At 41.1% G+C, this 21,927-nt stretch overlaps 1 protein-coding gene across 1 annotated transcript in view; it reads left to right on the top strand.

The window, feature by feature from the left end:
• MICAL2 (microtubule associated monooxygenase, calponin and LIM domain containing 2) overlaps positions 1-21,927 on the top strand; it is a 115,898-nt gene that overhangs the window by 8,589 nt on the left and 85,382 nt on the right. The window contains exon 2 of the mRNA XM_054172015.1: positions 14,309-14,666. Within this exon, the coding sequence (XP_054027990.1) occupies positions 14,403-14,666 (264 nt within the window). The 5' untranslated portion in view covers positions 14,309-14,402. The remainder of the gene's footprint in view (positions 1-14,308; positions 14,667-21,927) is intronic.

Here is a 21,927-nt window from a genome sequence, read left to right as displayed (position 1 = left end):
TTGAGTATTGATGTATCCAAATACATGCTTAGTCATGTGCTGTGATGCTGCTGAGTTTCGCTTGGCACACCCCAGCAGATGCAGTCCCTCCCCTGTTTTCAGCAGAGCCATCTTCTCTGTGGTGCAATTGTAGATGACAGAATGTGTTTTACAGCAGTGACACAGTATAATGATAACCTTGCCAATGCTAAGGGGAGATGGAAACAGCTGAACCTTCTGCTTGTATAGCACATTTTGAAATTTCACTCAAGATACTGTGGCTTCAAGATTTTGGTCAGTGTCACAAAACTGTCATGAACTTCTGTAAGGAGGTGTCAAAGTGGCAATGAGACTTGAGCCCAAGGTTTGTTTTTTCATCCACCAAAATTATATGTAAATTACTAGTTCTTTTCTCTTCTCTCTCTTCCCCCCCCCTTACCTTTTTTTCCTTGTCTAAGCCTATAGGCTAGATTATGGTTTTATCACTTTTGATTCAAATTCCAGCAGTAAAATTTGCAGCTCTTAAGCTGTGAGATGTGCTGGAGTGCAACCTCAAAGGGATCAGAAAAACAAGAAGTGGGCAAGCATAGAGAGAAATCCGTTTTAGAGCTCCTGTGGTAATTGTGTTGGTAACTGTTGCTAATAATCTGGGGTTCTGCCTGGGAGCTATAAGCATGTTGGAGTTCTTGTGTCTCTTACCAGCTGAACTGTCTGTGCCTGTAAGGGGATAGCTGTTTGTCAGAGCGGGGATGGGCTCTCCACCTTGAGAGTGCAGTGCACCTCCTCTACCTGCCCAGGCGATCCAGAGAAGTGGAGTCCCATTAGCAGTGGCTGTGCTGAATGTCTCTGGTTGAGATCCTTGCCTCTGTCTGTCAGGCATATGCCTTAAGCAGATTTACGAATCTGACCTTTTAACCTGCTGATGACTAATAGATCTCAGCTAGAACACTGAGACATGGCTCCTCTGGAGCAGCTCTGCCAAGAAAGGTCTGCCGGGAGGTAAAAGGAGTAATCACGTAAGTGCAGCTGCCCCAACAGCAAGAGGATGGGCTGTAAGGGGCCTGTCCAGAGCTGTCAGCTTCCCTTTTTAGAATGGAAGAGTGATTTCTGCTTGAAGCTGTGCTGACCCATTTAGGATATAGTCTGACCTGAAAATATTTAAGTGAAGTGTTCATGAGTTGCCATACACTGCCTGCCAAGGTGCCTTGGGGAAATATGCTCTGCAAAAGTCAATTCATAATTAGTCAATACCCTGGATTTTAGAAATCCAATGAAGTGCTGCCTTCATTTTTTTTCAAGTACTCGTAGATCAAATTTCGGTATTCAGAGTGGTGTTTTGTGTATGCATCTTACAGGCAACAGCAAGAGAAATTGCGGTGGCCCCTTGTGTAGCTCAATACCTGTAACACCCCTTTTACACTGTGTTTTTAGTCTCCATTTATGCAAGCATATGACATCTTTTGTCATAGTGAATTAAAAAAATCAGATGATACTTGAAGAATGCTACCATGTCAGTCAGTTGACTTGATGCATTAAGTAAGCATTCGGTAAGCAAACATTTTGTTGCTAAAGGTTTTGAATTTTTCTCAGTGTGTTGATTTTGCTTCCCGGAGGCAGTGTGCTGGTCACGTTTAGTGGCAGGACCAGTGGGCAGCAATGGGCAGAGGTGGAAGAGCCCCAGCTATATGTGGTGGGGTGAGGAGGATCTTGGGTCATAGAGCACAGATAAACCATCGTGTAAAATACAACAAAAGAGTTTTTCATGAAAGGCTTCAGCCAAATCACTGTACTATGTTATTGGATGTGCATGTGTGTGGCATCCTAAGGGAGCAGATTAATCTGGCTATAAGGGAGCTCATTTTTGCTAGATGCAGACAGTGGTATGTCTGATGGACCTTGTTTGAAAGGAGTTCCCAGAAGTTGATAGCATCAACAAAGAAGTCATGCTCTGTCTAGGTTTGATAGAGACATGAGGTCTGACAGCCCCGTCATCCTCCCTAGCTGCACCAGGCACCAGAAGCACCACCAAGAGATGTTGAAGTACAAAGCCTTTGCTATGATAATCTGTGCTACACACAGGGGAACTTCTTTCATACTTGAGTTTAATGTATTTCATAGTTATCTGCACTAGGCAGGAAGGAGGTTGGAGGCCAAAACTCTCTTCTTGTACCATAAAGAAATGGACTGATTCTGTGACTGTTCCAGTGGCTTCCTGGCTCCCTTTCATTAAGGTTTCTGATGTAGATGTGTTGGTGTGCTTCTCCCCGCCTCCATTCTTTTAGGTAGTATCTGGCTGTAGTGTGTCTAGCACGTGATAGGAAACATTTTTCCTTGAAAATTTTGCTTCCAGTACTGATACAGATACCCTTTAAATTTGTTCCATGCTTTTTCCTCTGCAGATTATTTCATCTGAGGTTTAGTTTGTATGCTGACTGCATTTTTTTTTTTCTTCCACGGAGTGAGCTCATATTGTGCAAATTGTATTCTTTGGACCTGATGTGCCAACTCTCCAAAACTTCTCATGCACATCTTTTTAATTATTATTACTCTTTTAAAAATTTTTACCTCCATTCATTAACTGCACAAGACCTGAAACTCAATTGTGATCACATGCCTGTGGGTGCAGCATGTACCGAAGAATCTGTTTTTAACTTCAGTTCAAAATTGAAAGATGACATACTACCATTTTACATGTGCTGTTTTCTGTAGAGGGTTGTGTAGAGAGCTCCAAGGATGTGTTACCTTTAAAAGATGCTGCAGCAAAACCTGCGCTGGTTTGTGTAGCTCTGGGGGTACTGGTTGTGTTAGTATTTAGTCACAGAGGTAATACAGCCACTGCATTAAGGCATTGGCTACCTCCTTATTACTAATAAACTAAAGCTTGATAAGTGGAGTGCAGATAAAGATCTGGTTGCACATTTCAGTGAAATAAGAGCAATATTGTTTGCCTGTACGCTGAAGAGAAATCTGTACTGAAGTAAAACTTGAGAGAAGTCCAAGCCAAAATAAGGTCTTGGGCTCAGTAACAAAATTGGGAAGAAAAAAAAAAAGTATTTGTAGAGTGGGGGACTTAACAATAGTTCCTTTGTGAATAGTTTTCATCCAGAAATATTTCTCTCCATCCTTTTACTGATGGTCCATTCTCTGTTTTCCTTCTTGAAGTTGGGGCATATTAAAATTGCACTATATGTAAAGGAACTGTAATAGTGAAATACGTCTTCCTATCTTCTCAGTTGGTTTGACTTTGTGTATTGGATGAATGGAATTTGGGGGTTCTTCTGATCAGAAGCTGAGTGAAAAATGTCTGTGTTCTGACAGCTTGGGTTCCCTAGTTCCCACTCTTCACAGGACAGGTGCAGTGAGGAAGGAGCACAGTGCTCAGGGGGTCAGGCTGTGTGGGTTCAGCCTTGGGGCTGTGGGTAGCCTACAGCAGCTGGATGTGGGTGCAGCTGCCCCAGACCCTCCCTAGTGTGGCCTTGGGGGCTGGCAGCACTGAGGCATGGGCCAGCAGGCATCCCACCAGCTGGCAGAGGCTGGGCTGTGCTAAAGCAAAGCCAAAGTGACCCAGGATCTTTTTATAAGCCACTTTTCTACCTAAACTGTTTTCTCTAACAAAGCCAGCTCTAATCAGGGCCTTGTGTACCAGTCACTCTGCAAACTCAGAACCAGTTAATCCTTTCTGAAAATTACAGACTGCTTGAGAATTGGGGCACCAAAGCAGCTTTAGTTCTGTCTTCCTATGGCTGTAGGAAGGGGAAGAAGCGTGATGCCTGTAATGTACTCTGACACTGTGAACATTTTGCTCAAGCAGGCAATGTGTAGTCACCACATGGCATCATTTCAGGATCCCCAAACAGCTGTAGCTGTTTCATGTGCCTTCAGGTTCATATATGGGTATGAAAAGCTAACACTGTCTAAACCACGACCCTCAGCACCACATCTCCACAGCTTTTCAATCCCTGCAGGGATGGGGACTCCACCACTGCCCTGGGCAGCCTTCCTTTTGAGGAAGAAATTGTTCCTCATGTCTGACCTAAACCTCTTCTGGTGCAGCCTATTTCTTCTTGTCCTTTTACTTCTTCTGTGGGAAGAGACCAGTACCCACCTGTTTCCCACCTCCTTTTAGTGAGTTGTAGAGAGCAATGAGGTCTCTCCTCAGCCTCCTTTTCTCCAGGCTGAACAATCTTGGTTCCCTCAGCTGCTCCTGGCACCAGCCTTTCTCTAGACATGCTCTGGCACCAAAATGTCCTTCTTGTAATGAGCGACCCAAAACTGCACCCAGGATTTGAGGCGTGGCTTCACCAGTGCCAAGTACAGGAGGACAATCCCTGCCTTGGTTCTGCTGGCCACACTATTGCTTGTGCTGACTAGGATGCTGGTGGGCCTTCTTGGCCACCTGGGCACACTGCTGGCTCATATTCACCTGGCTATCAACCAACACCCCCAGGTACTGGATTGGGTTGCCCAGGGAGGTGGAAGTGTTTAAAATATGACTGGATGAGGCACTTAGTGCCATGGTTTGGTTGATTAGATGGTGTTGGGTGATAAGTTGGACTTGATGATCTCAGAGGTGTTTTCTAATCTGGATAATTGTGCTTTCTGGCTGTGACTAACATACCTGTCTTTTCTTTTTTTTCCCTTAAACATGCTCAACTCTTAAAAGCACAGTTAACACTGAAATTTAGATGTGTGTACTGATGTTGGTCATAGCCTGCTACAAATGCATTCTTTCATTAAGAAATTTTGACTCTTACATACAGTACAGTGAATGTTAGGAGTAGGTAACAGCGAGAAAAGTAACACTTTAGAAAAAAATACATTGTACTTTGCCTTGGCATTTCTTCAGAGCCTGTCTGCTTGCCTGCAGTGGAGCACACATAAGTGGAAAACCATATTTTCCAAATGAAAGAATGACTAATGAAGAGCCTGATGATAACATCATCTATGTATTTAAGCACAGGTCATTCTGCTTGGTAGGTGATTGGAAGCAAATGGCCAGTGTTGCATAAAGACTTTAATATGAGAAGATGCATCCACCTCTGCCCTTCAATAGGGTTGACAGGACCAACAGAGAATTTAAACCTCAGGCTTTTGTAACCAGTCAGAGTAATGAATGATTACTTCTTAAGTGCTTTTTTGGTGTTTCACATTTTCTAGTAAACTCTTCTGTGCTGGAGAAGATGAATCATTTAATTCTGATTATATCTTAGCTTGCCTTATGAAAACAGCAATGCCTTTGTCATCTCTCCTTGGATAATGATGTTCTGCCCTCAGATGGTTTTTTTGAAGGGACTGCTTCCAAACATTTTAGTTCCACTCTTGTTGTTTTGTTTTGCTTTTATCTGATGGATTTCCCAAAACCAGTGTTTTGAGATGTATTTTGTTGTTTGAGAGGATTTTTTATCAGCAGAAATGCATGATGTTTTTGTAACACTCTTGGAATCTTTATTTGGGTTTTTAATACTTTGTTTTTCTTTCTCTCTTTTTTTCGGAAAGACAAGGCTGAGAGAGGGTAGAAATTGCCCTGCATGTGGGTGTTGTTTGTTTTGAGGTTTTTGGGGTTTTTTGGGTTGTGTTTTGTTGGTGTTTTTTTGGGGGGGGATGGTGTTGTTTTTCTCAAATACTGTTTCTGCTTTTAGAATTGGTGTCTTTTCTCATCTGTGCTGGTAAGTATGGGTGCACTTTACAAGGATTAAAAAACAACAACAACAACAAAAAGTATATAAAGCAGTCTTAGTAGCTTGCTTTCTTCTTTGTCTTCTCATGTAAATATTCCCTGAAGCAGAGTTTGGTGTTTAACCTGAATTTTCTGGGTTTCCACCACCCTCTGGCTGACTTGTCTGGGTGCGGCTTCACTGATGGCTGCTTTTCAGTGGTGCGTTGACATTACTCTAACCAAGGAACATATCATTCAAAAGTGCTATGGGGATTCTTTTGGTTCTTTTTCTTTAACTTATTTGTGGTTCCCACGGATTTCAGTGTGACTGATAACATTAATTCCCCAGTAAGCCACATTAATAGCCCTGTTAGCCATTGAGTGCTAACTTGCATTAAAATTACAAGAATGGAATGTGTTGATTCCTAAAAGTGTGTGCATATGCATATGAAATACTGCCCAGAATGTTTTATTTCTTTGATGATTGTCAATGCAGTACTGTCTGTGTTTGCAGTGGATTAATCCTGGTTACTGATCTGGAAATTTGATGTCTAGAGTTGAGGGCAGCTCTGTCAAATGAATTATCATGGCCCTGGAGCCCTCGGGGTCATGCAGCCCTAATAATGGAAGGGAAACATACTGGAGAGAAGATATGTAACCCAAAATCCTCATTTGGAAAGACAATCTGAAATGTATTCTGGGGAACTTTTAGCAGGTACTCTGTGAAAGCTAACATTGGTGCTGTTCGTTTTCTTTCCCCAAGACATATCCTGGGCAGTTTACTTCAGCACAGCCATAATTCCATACTTTTACATAAAGCCTCAAAACCCCCATTTATTTCCTCACTTACAGAAATCCTGAGAGGAAATGAAAAACAGTCTTGTTTTTATCTACACTGTTCTCTGGTCCTTCACTGTAAGGTACTTTCTGCTGTCTGCAGCTGATGTCTTTGGGTGGTTCTCTGAGTAGCAGCAGTGCTGGTTCCTTTTTCTCTGCTTCATAACCCCTCGGGATCAAGAGTGGCCACAGTAAGGGAACAGGCTGTATATGGGCATAGGGTGGCTCCCAGCTGGAGAAAACAAGAAGGCATTGAAACAGGTGGCCTCCTTTGCCCCATCCTCCTTGCTGTGAGCTGCCAGCTGCCTCAAAATGTGGTGACACTTCCTTGGACACTGCCAGAGGCCTTTGCAGTCTTGAACTGACACAGCAACACATAGTTTGTCTTGATGACCCATCTTTCTGGATTATCCCTATTCTCAGTGTCACAACCAACATTATTTTCATGATTGCTGACTAAGATAGTCTTACATTCTCCTGGTTCATGCTTTGGATCTTTTTTCGTGGAGTATTTAGCTCCATAACTCTATCCCTTTTCATACAAAAGGAAAGCTGTACAAGTGTGGTGGGGATTTTGCTGATATGACTCTGTCTGCTAGTGGGATGCCTTTTAGTTGTGTGTGTGCGCTCCTTGGACAGAGTGGTGCTAAGTTTTCCCAATGATCTGGACGTGAGAGCAGAGAGGAAGACCACAGGGCTGTGAGACAGAATAGGATGTCAAATCTCCCAGTGCTAACAGGGCAGAAGTGGTGTTGGAGCTGCCTCTCCATTGTCCTTTTGTGTTGTCTGCCCCTGTTCAATGTGCCTGGCCCTGCCACCACCTTCCTGGATGTGATTTCAGTAATGGTAAATAGAATATTACTTGCTCTCTGAATTAGTCTGGCCTAATGATCTAACATCCTACTGAAAGCAGAAAATCTTGTGCTGATTAAATGCCAAAACCACCACCTGGTCTGTGATCAGCTTGTATAGCTCTTGCTGTTCCAGTTTGTGAGCTTGAAATTGTGTCATTATAGGAAATGAAAGGTAGGATTTCCAAAGAGCTTAAAGCTTGTCCTTTTAATTGTTTGCACTGAGAGTATTTTCATAACATCTTTCTCACTTAAATAACAGGTGCCTTTTCTGAAGAGGTATGCTGACTCGCAGGCTGATCTTATCCTTATAGCATACTTTTTCCCCTTGTTCTTGTGATCCTAACCTAGTAAAATATCTGCATAAACTTTCTACAGTTGTTTATATTGTGTTTCTAATCTACAACAACAGAACTGGAGAATGTTCTTTCTTGCAACCAGTATAAACAAGAGTCAGGTTTTAATATCTTATTTATGAATAACATTAACCCCTAATGACTGTGGCTTAATCATCTACAGTTAGCTTTGAAGATGTAGACTGTATGGCAACTTGGGACTTTGTAATAGAGCTTTTAGCACCTTTTGTTAGAAATAGTAATTCTAGATACTTGCTGTAGCCTGCTCAGAATAATAACTGGCATAGAGATTTTTTTTGTTGTTTTTTTTTTTCCTCAAAACCACTGGATGAAAAAAATTTAGAGTTAGTTTCCAGTGTTGCAGGTATAACAACATTACTTTTTAAAGAAAGTTTCTTTATTTTGCAGTTTGGCTCTCAGCAGCGCATCAGTATTTCAGATCAGTGTTTCTGATGAGTTGTCTCAGTATATGCTCCATAGAGATGTCTGGAAAATGATGCAGTGCCCATTCATTTGGAATGCTTGTGCCTGTGCTTTGCAAAATGAGCATCTGGGGGTCTTGGAGGCACTCACAGGACCAGGCTTCCTTGGCAGGCAGCAAAAGGGTGTGAAACCCATGACTGCCAGTTTCCTGCTCTGTGTTACCTGGAACTGGGGCTGCAGGAGTGGCCGTATGGCAGCCCTGGTGCAGTCTGCCTTGGGCTTGCCAGCAGTTGCAGCAGGAGCAGATGTTTGAGTCTTCATCTGTAGGATTGCAGATGTGGACCTTTGGGCAGCATCCATGCTTTACCCATGCCAACACCATATGTTTGCATGAATGGAGATATATGCAAGCTGCTGGCTTATGGGGTTGCTCTCATTTTCATTGTCAGTGTCCTGGAGCATTCCCACAGTAAAGGTGGAAAGCCCTGACCAGTGACACCAAGAACAAACTGGACTATTTTTAAAGCTTTCAAGTTTAAAATGTTTGGAATGTAACTTAGTCTGTGTTGCAGATAAAATTCTACAGATAGGTCCCTTTATTTTATGCTTCCTGTGAGCATATCTAAAATATTCACTGCAAAGTGTACTTGTGCATGTGCTTCCAGCTATATTTTATTGTGGGATGATTCCAGATGCAGCAAGCTAAATTGGCACAGCAGCACTTGTTGGAAGGCTCTTGTTTGAAATGTCTCATATAACTTCAGCAAAACAAGCCGATAGCATGTACAGTAACCTTGTAAGTTCACAGGCACAGAGTGTCTCGGTAGGAACTGTTTTGAATTCCATGCTTGGCCTGAAAAGTTATTTTGCAGGAGTTCTGTGGAAGTCAGCTTTTTATAAAAATACAGAAAAGTCATCTGGTTGTTTGTAGAGAGAGGCTGTTTGCAAGGCTTTGTTTGGAGACAAATTCTGTTTCTGTTAGGATGTTGCTTCTTAAGAAATGTTTTCTACGTCACCAAGGGAAAACAAGTGTGTTTGACACATGTATTTTTGTGCTTTTTCAACTAGTCCTGAAAGGGAAAGCTTCAGTTGTTACCAGAATCTCATCTATTTTTCCACCCCCCTCTCCTTTTATGTCCATTTTAGGGAAACGTGAAAGAAAACCAAACCACTAAAAAGCTATGTTTCCTCCAGAGAGAAATATTTGTTTGAAATGGTCACCATGAAAACAAAGTGCCTAGTGCAACTTAAGTTGAAAAACCTAGATCCTCTAAGGTTCTGGCACTTGCAAATCTCACTTGTAGTGGTGTTGATATTTCAGACTGAAGATTTAGGTTTTTGTTAAAAAGAGACAGCAGAAACACTGTAGCTTTTGCTAGGATAAGGAAGGAATCGTAAATGATTACTACAGAGGCTACAGAAGCCAATCTTTTGTTTCTCTTGACGTTTCTAACCTTAAGCAAACAATAAATGTATTGTATCCTGTATGCCAAACTGAAGCCTTAATAAAAGTGTTTGTTCTTGGTGCATGTTGCAGAATTAGGGCTGTATTGAAAATGGAGTTGGGATTAGTGGTATTGAAATGTCAGGAATGTAATTATTTTCCAGTCTCCTTGATGAACATGTCAAATGTTAAAAACAGAGTATTAAGGGACTAAGGAGGGACTGAAGTGGTTAAGTTTGAATTCAAATTAGGGTTGTCCTTTCTCCAGTGGGGCAACTTTTAATTTTTTTAGTATACTATCTCACAACATTGCTGACAATTTACATGGTGCTGCTGTCAAAGACGCAGATTACTTTCACGTGATGATGCCTGTATGCCAACTGTATTGCTTCCTCTGTTTTGCTGAAAAGCTTCATGTGCAGACCTGAACCAATTTCTTACATCCATTTGGCTAATGATAATTAGTGGAATTATCCTGACAGGGGAGACATTTTTTCACTATTCTCAAAATCATCTGTAGTAACAAAACTTGCTTCACTGACAGGAAATATCAGCTAAGACTGGAGACATTTGCTTTCATACCTGTACCTGCATCATTGTGTTAATTTCCACTTTCCCTCTGTCCCTGTTGCACTGCTTTCCATTAAGTTGTAATAACACCTCCAGTTTCTCCTTGAATAGCCATCAGGCATGAACAGCACTTCTCACCTTTGCTTATCTGATATTCCCATTTGTCTCGACTGGAGGCAGAAAGGAGGGTGGCCCAGCTTGTTAAGAGTAGAAGGGATCATTGAAGTGCAGCCCTTCTTCTTAGTGTCTGCAATTTGTCTGGGAACTCTCCAGATACTCCTGTAATAGTATGGAACCTTGAGTGGAAGGCCAAGTTCTTGTATGTACTTGCAACATCATGTGTCAACAGTCCATGTTAACTATGAATCCAACCCATGGATGCTTTAGTTCTGGTTTAAAAGAACTGTTTGTCCAGTCTTTCCTGTTCTCTAATACACTCCTCTTCTGTGGCCCAAATTTTTATAGGCCTCTGTAGCAGTTGGTAAAGTTTCAAATAAACTCAACTATATTTTTGGATTGTGCTTCCAGAGGAAGTTCAATAGTCACTGTGACAAACATAGTTTACAGTTTCAGCATCAGTATTCACCTTGATGAGACTACTCTTGGATCTGTGTTTCATGCCTAGGGTGAGCTATGTGGTGAAAGAAGAAAAAGAGTAAATGATAATATCAAGTATTTCCCCAAATACCTGGTGGCTTTTTTTCTCACTATAGGTAAGCAGTTTATGCATTGCCTCTTAAGTCTTTGAGACAGTTACAGAACAGGAAACTTTAATTATAGTTAAGAATTACTTTGTTCAATTTAGTGTCTTTACTGCATTGTTTCTAATGAGTTATGTGCCATACTGCAGTGAAATATTGGTGATTCCTCAGGAAAAAAGGCATACTTTTCCATGAGCTTCATATACTTGGAGCACCATCTTCCTCTCTATCTGTCAATACAGTGTTCATACCCCCCACCCCCAACAATAATAATAATTATATGTATTAAAATGTGGTGTTTCTAGCAAGTCAGAAACCCCAGTAACTAGTCTCCTGTCTCATCCTGCTTTTCTGACCACAGAACGTGGCTGTTTTGGAAAACATGACCCCTGACATAATGAGGAGAAGTGCTTTGTTGATGAGCAAATGTCTCTGCTGAGATGCTGCTCCACAGCTTTTCAGTGTGCATAAATGTTTTAAAAACTCATGAGGAGATGATTTTGTGCCCAGGAAGAACAGTCTTAAGTCCTGGCTTTGCAGTGTTGGAGGAAGAACATTTTAAGGCTGTGGAAGATGCCCCAGCTGTCCTGCTCAGCTGCTCTCTTCCTCACTGGAAGCCTAGGCCTGCTGCATGTGTTTGTGTGCGTGCAAACACCAGCTTCCACTGGTTTGCATCATGCTAAGAATGGTTTCCTCTTCATCCTGTCTGCAGCAGCTCCAGCTAACCATCTTTTCTGTCTTCTCCTTAGCATTATCAGCCCTAGCACATGCTGTTTTTTCTTCTAAGGTTGGTTCAGATACAGCTCTACCCTTTTAGCTTTTCACTTCCCCGACTTCCTTCCTGGATAGAAACAGCTGAGGCTATAAAAATCTCCTCTCTGTGAGCAGAAAAGATACTAAATTAAAGAGCTTGTGATCAGACTCATTTATCAATTATGCCAGAGTTAACTTTTAAAGATATTTGTGTTACATGAACGTGATAACAGTCTTGTGGGGAGCTAATGAAAACAATGGAGAGGAAGTGTGTTATAGCTCTTGAGTTGGTCAAAGTCTTTGGTAGCACTGAGGCAGTAGTGATGTGAGTTCATAGTGATTAAGAAAACCTAATCTGGCTGCCACTTGCTCAGCTGAAAAGCCCTAAGTGGAAAGTTTCACTGGCACTTCCCTATTCCCCAAGAAACTGTTCATTATTATTTTGTGAGAAAAATACTTTGGCTTTTCTATTATTAAAACCACCCCCAAACTCAGCCAGGCATAGAACTCGGGTAAAGTAAGTGTTTATCCTTCATTTTGATCGATTTTTAATTTTTTTTGGTCAGTGGGTGTCTAATCTTGGGGTGTCTGTTTAAGCCCTGTTGTAACACCTTACACTGTGGTATTGCTATCTTTAGTTGTTGTGTGTTGCCTTCCCCTTGCAACAGCACTTGTGTGTAAAGCTGAAGCCCAGACATACATCAGCCTCTCTGCAGGGCAATCCCTTACCTTTCCCTTTCCCCTAGGAACTTTTGAATTCATTGGCCAGTTCTGGACTGATCTAAAACTGCTGTGCAGCTCTGCATTCCCAAAGCCAGGGCTGGTGAGGGTAATTCTGGGCTGTACCCACACTAGGGTAGCAAAGGTGGCTGGACTTCTTCCTGCCAATCTGCACTTGTTGGAGGGCTTTGTGAATTAATCATTGAGGATGGACCTGGAAAGGTGCTGGACATCCTGAACTACTTTTGAGCTTGTGGAAGCTCATTGCACTCAGTTTCTTGAACACTTAGACCTTCTGGAAGTCATAGAATCAGTAAGGTTGGAAAAGACCTCAAAGACCAAGTCATGGCATGTAAAATGTTTGTGCTTTCACCTCACAAGGCTCTTCAGAAAAGGGCATGGATCGTACTATAAAGTATGGAGAGGGGAAAACAAAAACTTCCTGATTTATTCTTGGCACCAAACATTTTATCATGACATTTGGCCTAAGAAAATGTATGAACTCTCAAGATTGCCAGTTTGTTTTACCCACAAACCAACAGGCTAATGATGTGCACACAAAGGTTATTTATTTTGAGTGCAGCTGGGGAATGTGAGTATTCCAAATGCTTCCTTCTATCTCCCTGTGGGATCTCTTTAATAAGTTGCATAATAATTTTCTGTATTAGAGGATTGTAAGGTAGACATGGTAGGTCTCTTTGCTTAAATACACTGGTTAAGCTTTCCCTTTTCTTCTTTGATGGAAATGCAAGCAGAGAATTAATAGTTTGTGAACAGTGTTAAATTAAAAAGCGTAACTTCAAAGGCCTTTCTAACAATTTATTCTAAAACTATCAGTTAACAGATGATGTTCCAAGGAAAATAACTAATTATGTGGGAGGTTAGGCAAGCATTGATTTTTTATTTTTTTTTTTTTTCAGGTTTTGGTTTCTTGGACGGGTAGATAATTCTTTAATAGCAAGAAAAAGAATACATGACTTAAATCTCTGGGCTTGTGTCTGGGTAGACTCTCATCTGAGCACCAAGTTTATACATAATCTATAACAATTTTCTTGGAAAACGTGCAAGCCACTTGGATATTTTCTGTGGATCTTGGCTGACTCTAAGACAACTCCCCATTAAAGATTGAGAGTAAGGTTAAAGAAGGATAAGGGAGTGTCGCAGTGGAAGGGGTTTATTTTTTTCAACCTTAAGTTCATTTAGAATAGCATTGCTCTTACAGAATGTAAGGGTGTTTATCTGGAGTACCAGGCACAGTTTCACAGTGGCCATGTTACTAGGAAAAGCCAGTGGGGCTTAGTGGGCCAGGCATCATTACTTGATATCATCAGCACAACAAGGTGAGACTCCAAACATGTAACTTTAGCATTAGCATGTAGAGACAGGGAGATAAAATTCCTTTCTGTGCACTGAAATCTTTCTCACTTTGGCAAGAGCGTTAGAAAAAGGGGAGTGCTCTGTGGTTATGTTTCCTGTATCTTTAGTTCTGGTGTAACTTGTAAAGTTTCAGCTTTGCCTGTTTGCATTTGCTTGTTGCAAGTGATTTTGCTAGTTCTGAGGTGCTCTGGCTCAGCTGTGCTCCTGGCCCTAGCTTGTGCAACAGGAGAAAATTCCCTCAGTTAGTGTTGACTTTTTGCTGCAGGCTTCCAAGAATTCGTAAGACTTGTAATGTTTTAAGAGATGTACTTGCAGTGACAAACTCTACTTGGGAAAAGAATCTGGACATTTGTTTTCATCTATTACCTAGCACTGAACAAAAAGAAATGCTCAGGCTCTTGGTGAAGCTGGTTGTTTCTGAAACAGTAGACTAGAGTTTTACTTTCTGAAGTACATGTTATGACAGCACAAGTATGTTATGCTTGTTTGTAATACTTGTGTTGGATGCCACTAACTTTTTGTACCTGGTTACTCTGTCTCCCTATGCTGTGTTTTTATGTTTGTATTGGATATGCAGTTTGTAGGTTTAATTTTGTTAGGCAGAACATGCTTTCAACATAACCTATGTTTGTCTTTTCCAGGAATTACATGCCTGGAAGTACTTGGTAGTGTTGATCACCTGTACTTCAGCACAAGAACTCCAGCTTAATCCTTTTCAAATACTTCTCTCAGAACATGGGGGAAAATGATGACGAAAAATGCAGTCAGGCTGGCCAGATATTTGAGAACTTTGTACAAGCATCAACCTGCAAAGGTACCATTCAGGCCTTTAATATTCTCACTCGCCAACTTGAATTGGATCCTTTGGACAATAGAAACTTTTACACCAAACTGAAGTCCAGAGTGACGACATGGAAGGCCAAAGCTTTGTGGAACAAGCTTGACAAAAGAGCAAGTCACAAAGAATATAAACGTGGGAAATCTTGTATGAACACGAAGGTAAGAGGAATTCGGTTTTGGATTTCATAGCTTAGACTCTTTTACATGTGTTTTAATACACCTTTTGAAACTATGGCTTTATATAAACTCATTTTGACACATTTTCAGACGTTTTTGTTCTGCAACTTTTCTGGAAACACACAATATGTAAGAGTGGTCCTAAAAACACCCTGCTTTACAGTCTGCCTCAAACATGGCAGAAGAGTTTTCTGCACTCCTTAGATGTCAGCATCAGTCAGCCATAAGTTCTAAACTCATGAGGCAGTAGGCTTCATTCATTCCAAGCTCACAAGAACTACTTGCTTTATTGAATGGGATTTTGCATGTGCAGTCATGCCATATTCAGTGGGCTTCTCAGTTGCTACTTGCTGCATTTTTTTAAGAGACCAGGGATGGCCAAATGTATTTTGACAGGAGTTCCTAAACTGTTAGCTGGAAAATGCTACTTGGAGGCCTGGGGTATCTGTCTTTGGGCCTAAACTACAGCAAAGGAAATTCTTGCACTATTTTTGGATTTAAATACTTTCCTGTAACTGGTTTTTCACCAGCACAATACAGATAATTGCTGTGTGGTAGTTACTGAAGGACATGGTTGTGGGAAGAACAGGAAATGATCTCTTCAGCAGAGTTTGTAGTATGTTATTTGATAGAGACACTGAACATCAATATAAATCTTTTGCACAGAACTGTACAAAATCTAGTTCATGCCACTTGTTTCATTTAACTATCACAGAATATTTTTAATAGCTTTATTACAAAGTAATTCACTTATTTACTGCCAAGTGACAGCTGAAAGTTGCCCCAAGAAAGGTAAGTTTTAAGAAGCTGCTTTATAGACCTAGAACAAGGAGGAAGGGCACACTGGCAGGTAACTAGATAGTGATAGCAAACTATAGATGATTGATTTTTTTTTTTTAGTTAAAACTAAAGTGTTATTTTATGGATTCAGTAGACAGCATTGAAAGTTTCATTCTTCTTTGAATCATTGCCTTGAAATTTCTCAAAAGCATCAGGGAGAAGGATACTGTTACCTTCAGTACATATAGAGATCTTATTTATTAGTTTTGAATAAACTCAAATGATGATTAACTCTTGCTAAGTTAATAAATGCCCTTACTATAGTTTTCTTTGGAAAATGAAGAGCATCATTACAGCTGTTTGCACTGATTCCCTGACAGCCTCAGCTTCTCTCCTTTCTTTTTTCCCTTCTTTTTCCTTTTTGACCTGTGCTTCCTTCCTCCCTTTTGTTCTGTGGAAAAGGCTGTGCACATATGTCATAGAGAGTCTTTGTGATGAAAACAGACAGGAAAGGGAAGGAATGAGAAAGCAACTGATGATTAATAAATTACAGGAGATATTCCATGTGCACCTCACCTATACATACAGCCCCATGTCAAAGTTTCCATGAGAAAATATTTGCGGCAACAACAACAAATAAGGCAGTTTTAACACCATGTTAAGCACACCAAGAAGTCCTTCTCTCAAGTGTGACATTAGAAAACCAAGGCCTGGTTCAGCAAAGTTCTTAAGCAAAGTGATGAATTTTTATAAATAGTGTGAGAATTGTGGAAATTGGTTGGTACCTAAAATACAGTCTGTATCATGCTTTACAAGGCTGCCAAACAGGAGGCTAATCAACACCTTCCATGGTGTTGAAGGTATGGTGTTCCTTGTTAAGAATGAAGATATGTTTGTAGTGGCATGGTGTAAGTATTTGCAGAAATTAATGGACATATGCACACATGATCAAAATGTAAATGACTATAGAATGGCTGTATGTGTGTATAGATAGTCTGTAAAATACATGTGGATGTTCATTATGAAGCTGGACCATGCCTAGACCTGCACTTCACTGTGTCATTAGTGATTTAACTAGAGAAACATGAACCTTCGGATTTTGGCTAATGTAAGTGGTAATGTTAGCCTGTGAGCTCTGTGGGGCTATCTACCCAACATTCCTCACACATGAATCACAGTCTGCTCTGAAAGCCTATCTATGCAACATGAATGAGAGAAAACATTTGTGAGAAGACTCTGGATTCCCAAATCATCTCAGTGGAGTACTCTGACAACCGCACTTAAGATAAGGAATTCTCAGAAGCACTGGCAGTCCACCCAAAATGCCAGTGCAGGGAGATTAGGCTAGAATTTACATACCATGATTTTCCTCTGGTGCAACTGGTGATTTTGAGGTTCTATCTTTCTGGTATACTGTGCCAGCTACCATTTTTAGTAGTACAGCAGGCAGAGCGGAGTAAATAGACTAAATCCTGGCAGAGGTGCCAGCAGTCAGCTCTGTGGAGTTGCCTGAGGACTGATGGGAGTAGATCAGCCTGGAGTAAAAATCTTACCTGTTAAAGCAGGATCACAAAATGAGCTAAGTGGATTTTTGCAATTGCAGCTCTGTAAACAGACCGAAGGTTGCTAGTAGGCATAATTAGAAAGAAATATATGACTTGAAGGCTTTGCATGAGGTTATGGCCATGAACCCTGTTGCTAAATCTGCAGCACATGGTTCTTTTCAGATAAAGCTTTACAATTGGGCTTCTTGCAACCTACCCAGTCTTTGGAGTATATAAAGGAGATAAAACACGGTTGAGATCTAAATTACTTTAGGTTTTGGCATGGTTTTCTATATTTGTTTGGTTTTGTTTTGTCTTTAATCAAATCTGCTGCCTCACACACGTGCTGTGTGTTTGTGTTTCTTCCAGTTTTACAGAGCTGAATACTGTACGTGTTGATTTTTGTGTTTATAAACACTTCAGCCACACTTGTTACTCATTACAATATACTGAAGTTTTATACATACAGGTTCTGTTCCTCCTAAATAAGAGTCTTGTGTCTTAACTTCTTTTGAAGAACACTGCCAAATATGGCTTTCAGAGATTCTGCAATTATTTGATTTTAAGCTGTGTCAAAGGCTTTGCTGAAGTCTAGGTAGACTGCAGCCACAGACCTTCCCTCATCTACCAGGCAGGTTGCTCAGTCGTAGAATGAAATCAGATAGGTTAGGCAGGACTTTACTTTTCTAAACCCATCTTGGCTGGGTCTGATCCCCTGATTGCCTTGTACATGCCCCTTGATGACACTCAGTATGATCTGCTCCATAACCTTGCTAGGCACTGAGGTCAGGCTGACAGGCCTTTAGTTACCTGGATCCTCCTTTTGGCCCTTCATATAGATGAGTGTCTCACTGGCCAACCTCCCGTCATCTGGGACCTCCCCAGTTAGCCAGGACTAGTGATAAATGATGGAGAGTGGCTTAGTCAGCTCTTAGGCTAGCTCCCTGGGATGAATCCTGTCCAGACTCATCAACTTCTTAGGGTCTAAGTTGCACAGCAGGTCACTAACTACTTCCTCCTAGACTTGGCCTTCCAACTTTATTTTTTTTTTTTTTGGTAATAGATTAGGTTTCTTTCCAAAAACTCCTTTTGGAAATGTTGCAAGAGATTGACTCAAATGATCTATGACCATTTTTCCAGGGTTTATATACACTATGGCTCTTTTTGGTAGTGTTGCATGCCATCAGTCTTGCCTGGCCTTGGTGGCATTGGTGTCTTTGCTGTAGGAAATATCCACAGGCTCCTCCAGTGGGGTGATGCTTTAAACAAGGCAGCATTACAGAGAGTGTGTGGCTTGAGGGGAAGTGGGGGTGGAGGGGAATCAGGGGCCAGGGTATGAGTCAACTGAGGAGGAATGCTGGGTCAGAAATGGGGATGGAGGCTGGAGGTTTTGTGACTGACTCAGCACTGGCTCTGAGCCTTCTCTCCTAGTACTAACCACAGTGGTGCACCCTCAAGTGATACAACAGGACGATCTTTATTTGCCAAACCCCTTCTGCTCTTTTCCATATCGTCTTTGTTTCCAAAGATGGTCAAATGGAGTTAGTTAAAGCTATTTCATCTAGTGTTCTCCTTACGACAGAGCTGAGAAAAGGAGAGGGAATTCAGGTTGTGCTGAGAGCTGCCATGTTACTTACCCATAGGGTAATTGACAAGCGAAATGGGTACTAGGCCTCTCTCATTATTTGGTAAGAATTGGCTTCCTACCAGTCCTCAGCTATTTACAAACATCCTAATCTGCATTCTTGCTCCTTGTAATAAATGGGGCAGATTGGCTTTTAGATGTCTTCCTCTCCCTGCTCTCCACCTTCCTCAGTAGCACTAAACAAATACTTGTCTCTTAATTAAGTAAATGATCCAGCATGTATAAACCTGCTGGTATTGCAGCTAAATTTCTTCCTGAAGTGCTGGCATTTGTTGATCCCTCAGAGGCAACCCAGATTTTCAGCCAGATTTCTTCTGTTCTATATATACTGGTACAGAAGCCAGTGTTTTTTTGTGTTCAAGTGTCATGATAGCTTGCCCCTCGAGACAAATATTTTTTTGGAAGAGAGTAACTGAATTTTAAGATGAAAGAAGGGAATCTTAGATGTGCTCCAACTTAAAAATACCCTTATTATAATGAAAACTTTAATCTGTTTGTTCTATAAAGAGCAAATGTTCAGATGGCACATCCCTTTCACTGAACATACTAATCTCTTCAAATTAATACTTGAAATGGGGAGAATTCCAAACCTGATAATCCAGGTTTACAATGAACAGACATCAGACTTATTTCAGATGTTTTAGATAGTGTTGCTAACTCCTATTATCATAAAAATATGTTCCTGTGAAGGTCATAACTTGAAACTAGAAGTGGACTGCCATGGAGGTGTTGTGAATGAAAGGTTGTGGGTTTTCACAAAGGCATTCAGCTGCCTTTGAAAAAAAAATATTATTATGATCACACAGTGCTTGGATAGCAGAATCCAGAACCTATTGAGCCATTGGGAGTATTAAGGACCATATTTTACTGACTTATTAAGTGTCACTTATTAGGTGTTTATTTTGATATCTGTGCTTTGCTTTTGCCGTTTAGGACGAGGTACCAAAAGCCTTGCTCCAGATTTCCATTGTAAATTTATTTTGAAGAATTTTAATAAGTAACTTTTCCAACATTATTTCAAAGTAGACTATGCAGGACTAATAGGAACAAGTGGTAAGGATGATTTGAGACTGGGGGAAGCAGCACATCACCTAAGAACAGGCAGTAAAACCACAGTTCTTGAACGTTGTGCATTCATTTCTCTAAGAATTTTTAGAGAGGGAATGGAGAGAAGCTTGGGTGATGACAGGACACACAGCAGACAGTTCTTTGAAAACAAAACAAACTATTAGACTCTGAGCAGTGCTTTAAACTGAAATTGGGCCAAATTACATCAGCAAAGGCAAATGTTTGGCATGTGATTTGATAAGGAAATCAGTTTATTTTTATTAACGTACAGACATTTCACAAATCCACGATTTTTCAGATTTATCAGTCATGAAGTCCGGCCAGAGTAACATATCAGACAGCCCAAGTAAGACTTTTTCAAACAGTTGGGAATTTTGAAATTTTTGGCTTGCAAAATAACAGTAGCTTTACAACTGTACTTTGGTAGCACTGTGCTGATTCGCTGTTACTTGCTTCATGGCTTTGCAAGTAATCGGCAGAAGGGAACTGTCCCACCCTGACCTGATTTCCTAGATATTTTGTAAAGACTCCCACAGGGAGTGACACCCAGTTACTTTCACACAAAACGCTGCTATTGTCACCACAAGTGGCTTAATTAAGTTTGACTGAAACAAAAGGTTATGACAGGGTGTGTTCCCCGAACTGTGTCTTTGTAGTGCTTTTGGGTTTGAGTGTGTGAAGTGGCAAGACTGTCCATCCGCCAGGCAGGGTGGGGTGCATGGGCAAGGGGTGATCCTGCATGGTCCCGGCACACAACTCATGCCTGTACGTTGCTCAGGTCAGACCTTTCTTTTGGCCTCAGAGAGATCTCTGATGGTGCCAGATGTAGTTATTAGAGCTTTGTTGTTAGCTACGTTTCCAGCTTTGCTCGGGTAATGTTTGTGTACTGATAAGTGAGGAAATCCATAACGTTTTCTACCAAGAAGTGATTAAACACTTGGCTGCTAAAAACGAGATTTCAGACAATAAGGCAATTTCCTGTCTCCTATGGTTCAGGTCCTTCCCGAGGTTCCCATGGCTGTCCTGAGAACTGGGGGTTTGGGGATGTGGTTGCTCTCTTTCCTCTTTCTGCTGATAAATCTAACTTTAAGCAGAGAGCTTTTAATATACTTTTGGTAGAATGAAAACTACTGCTGCTCTAAGAGGTGCAGTGTAAGAAGTGAAAATGCAAAATACTTTAGCAGAAGCTGCTTCTATTTCAGCTATGAAGAGCAGCTTGTTTCCTAAGGTCGTGCCTGTTTCTTCTTAAGAAACCAAGTGGTACTGCCTTGCTTGTCTTGCTCTTTGGATTTGTTTGACTAAGATGCTAACTTAAGAAGGAATCAGGTGTTTATGCCACACTTTGAATTACTCCTGTGTTGCTTGCTTCTGGTGCCCTTTGAACAAAGTACAAGAGAAGCTTTAAAAAGATCTCTGCAACAGCAAATACTTCTCTCTGTGACTAGTGTCCACCTCTCCATCCTGCCTGTACCTGGATTTACATTTCAGATAAAACAACTGTGCCAGGGTAAATTGCATTTCAGATCAGAAAACATTGCGAGGGATGGTAGTGAGCTTCCTGCCAAGGACTACACACCCAGATCACTAATAATGAGTTATGCTGATCAGCAAGTGCTCAGTAAAAGGCAAAAGCATTTTTTTCAGGGTTGTATTGTGTTTTTTGTTTTGTTTGTGTTTTGATTTCTCATGTTTGTTTGTGTTTTTAACATGGTAGGAAATAATTGCATGTGGTGGGAAGCCTTTCCTGCGAGGTGAGGGCTGTTGTGACTGTTGGGGCAGCCACTGAGGCTGCTGGCTGGCTGTGGAGCAGCAAGGGCTGAGCTGGTTTGCTTGGCTCCTGCTTGGCTGTAGGCATCTGGGGTAGGAAGTTCACACTGCTTGTCAGCCCAGATACAGCCCTGATAGTGGCAGAACGAGCACAGCCGGTGTTGTTGAGGCAGGTGCCTTCATCTAAATTTTACCCTGGCTGGAATGTGAAAACAGGATCATTAATATGTAGCCATGTAAATAAATGCTGATCTTCTATGCTTGTTTATCCCCCTTCTGTTGTGTTGTATGTTGGTGTAAGAGAGACTCTTATACCTTGTGATGTGTGATTTGCTGCCAAATTTTATGCACTTAGCTCACTGTCCCTGCTTCTTTTGTATTTTGTCACCTTTTTCATATTTACTTTTATTTTTCAAGACTCTTTCCTTCACTAGTAAGG

Source organism: Dryobates pubescens, chromosome 22 (genome assembly GCF_014839835.1).
Source record: "Dryobates pubescens isolate bDryPub1 chromosome 22, bDryPub1.pri, whole genome shotgun sequence".
Classification (NCBI taxonomy): Eukaryota; Metazoa; Chordata; class Aves; order Piciformes; family Picidae; genus Dryobates; species Dryobates pubescens.
Note: the sequence above shows the minus strand (reverse complement) of the source record. Positions and strands in the feature narration are given on the sequence as shown.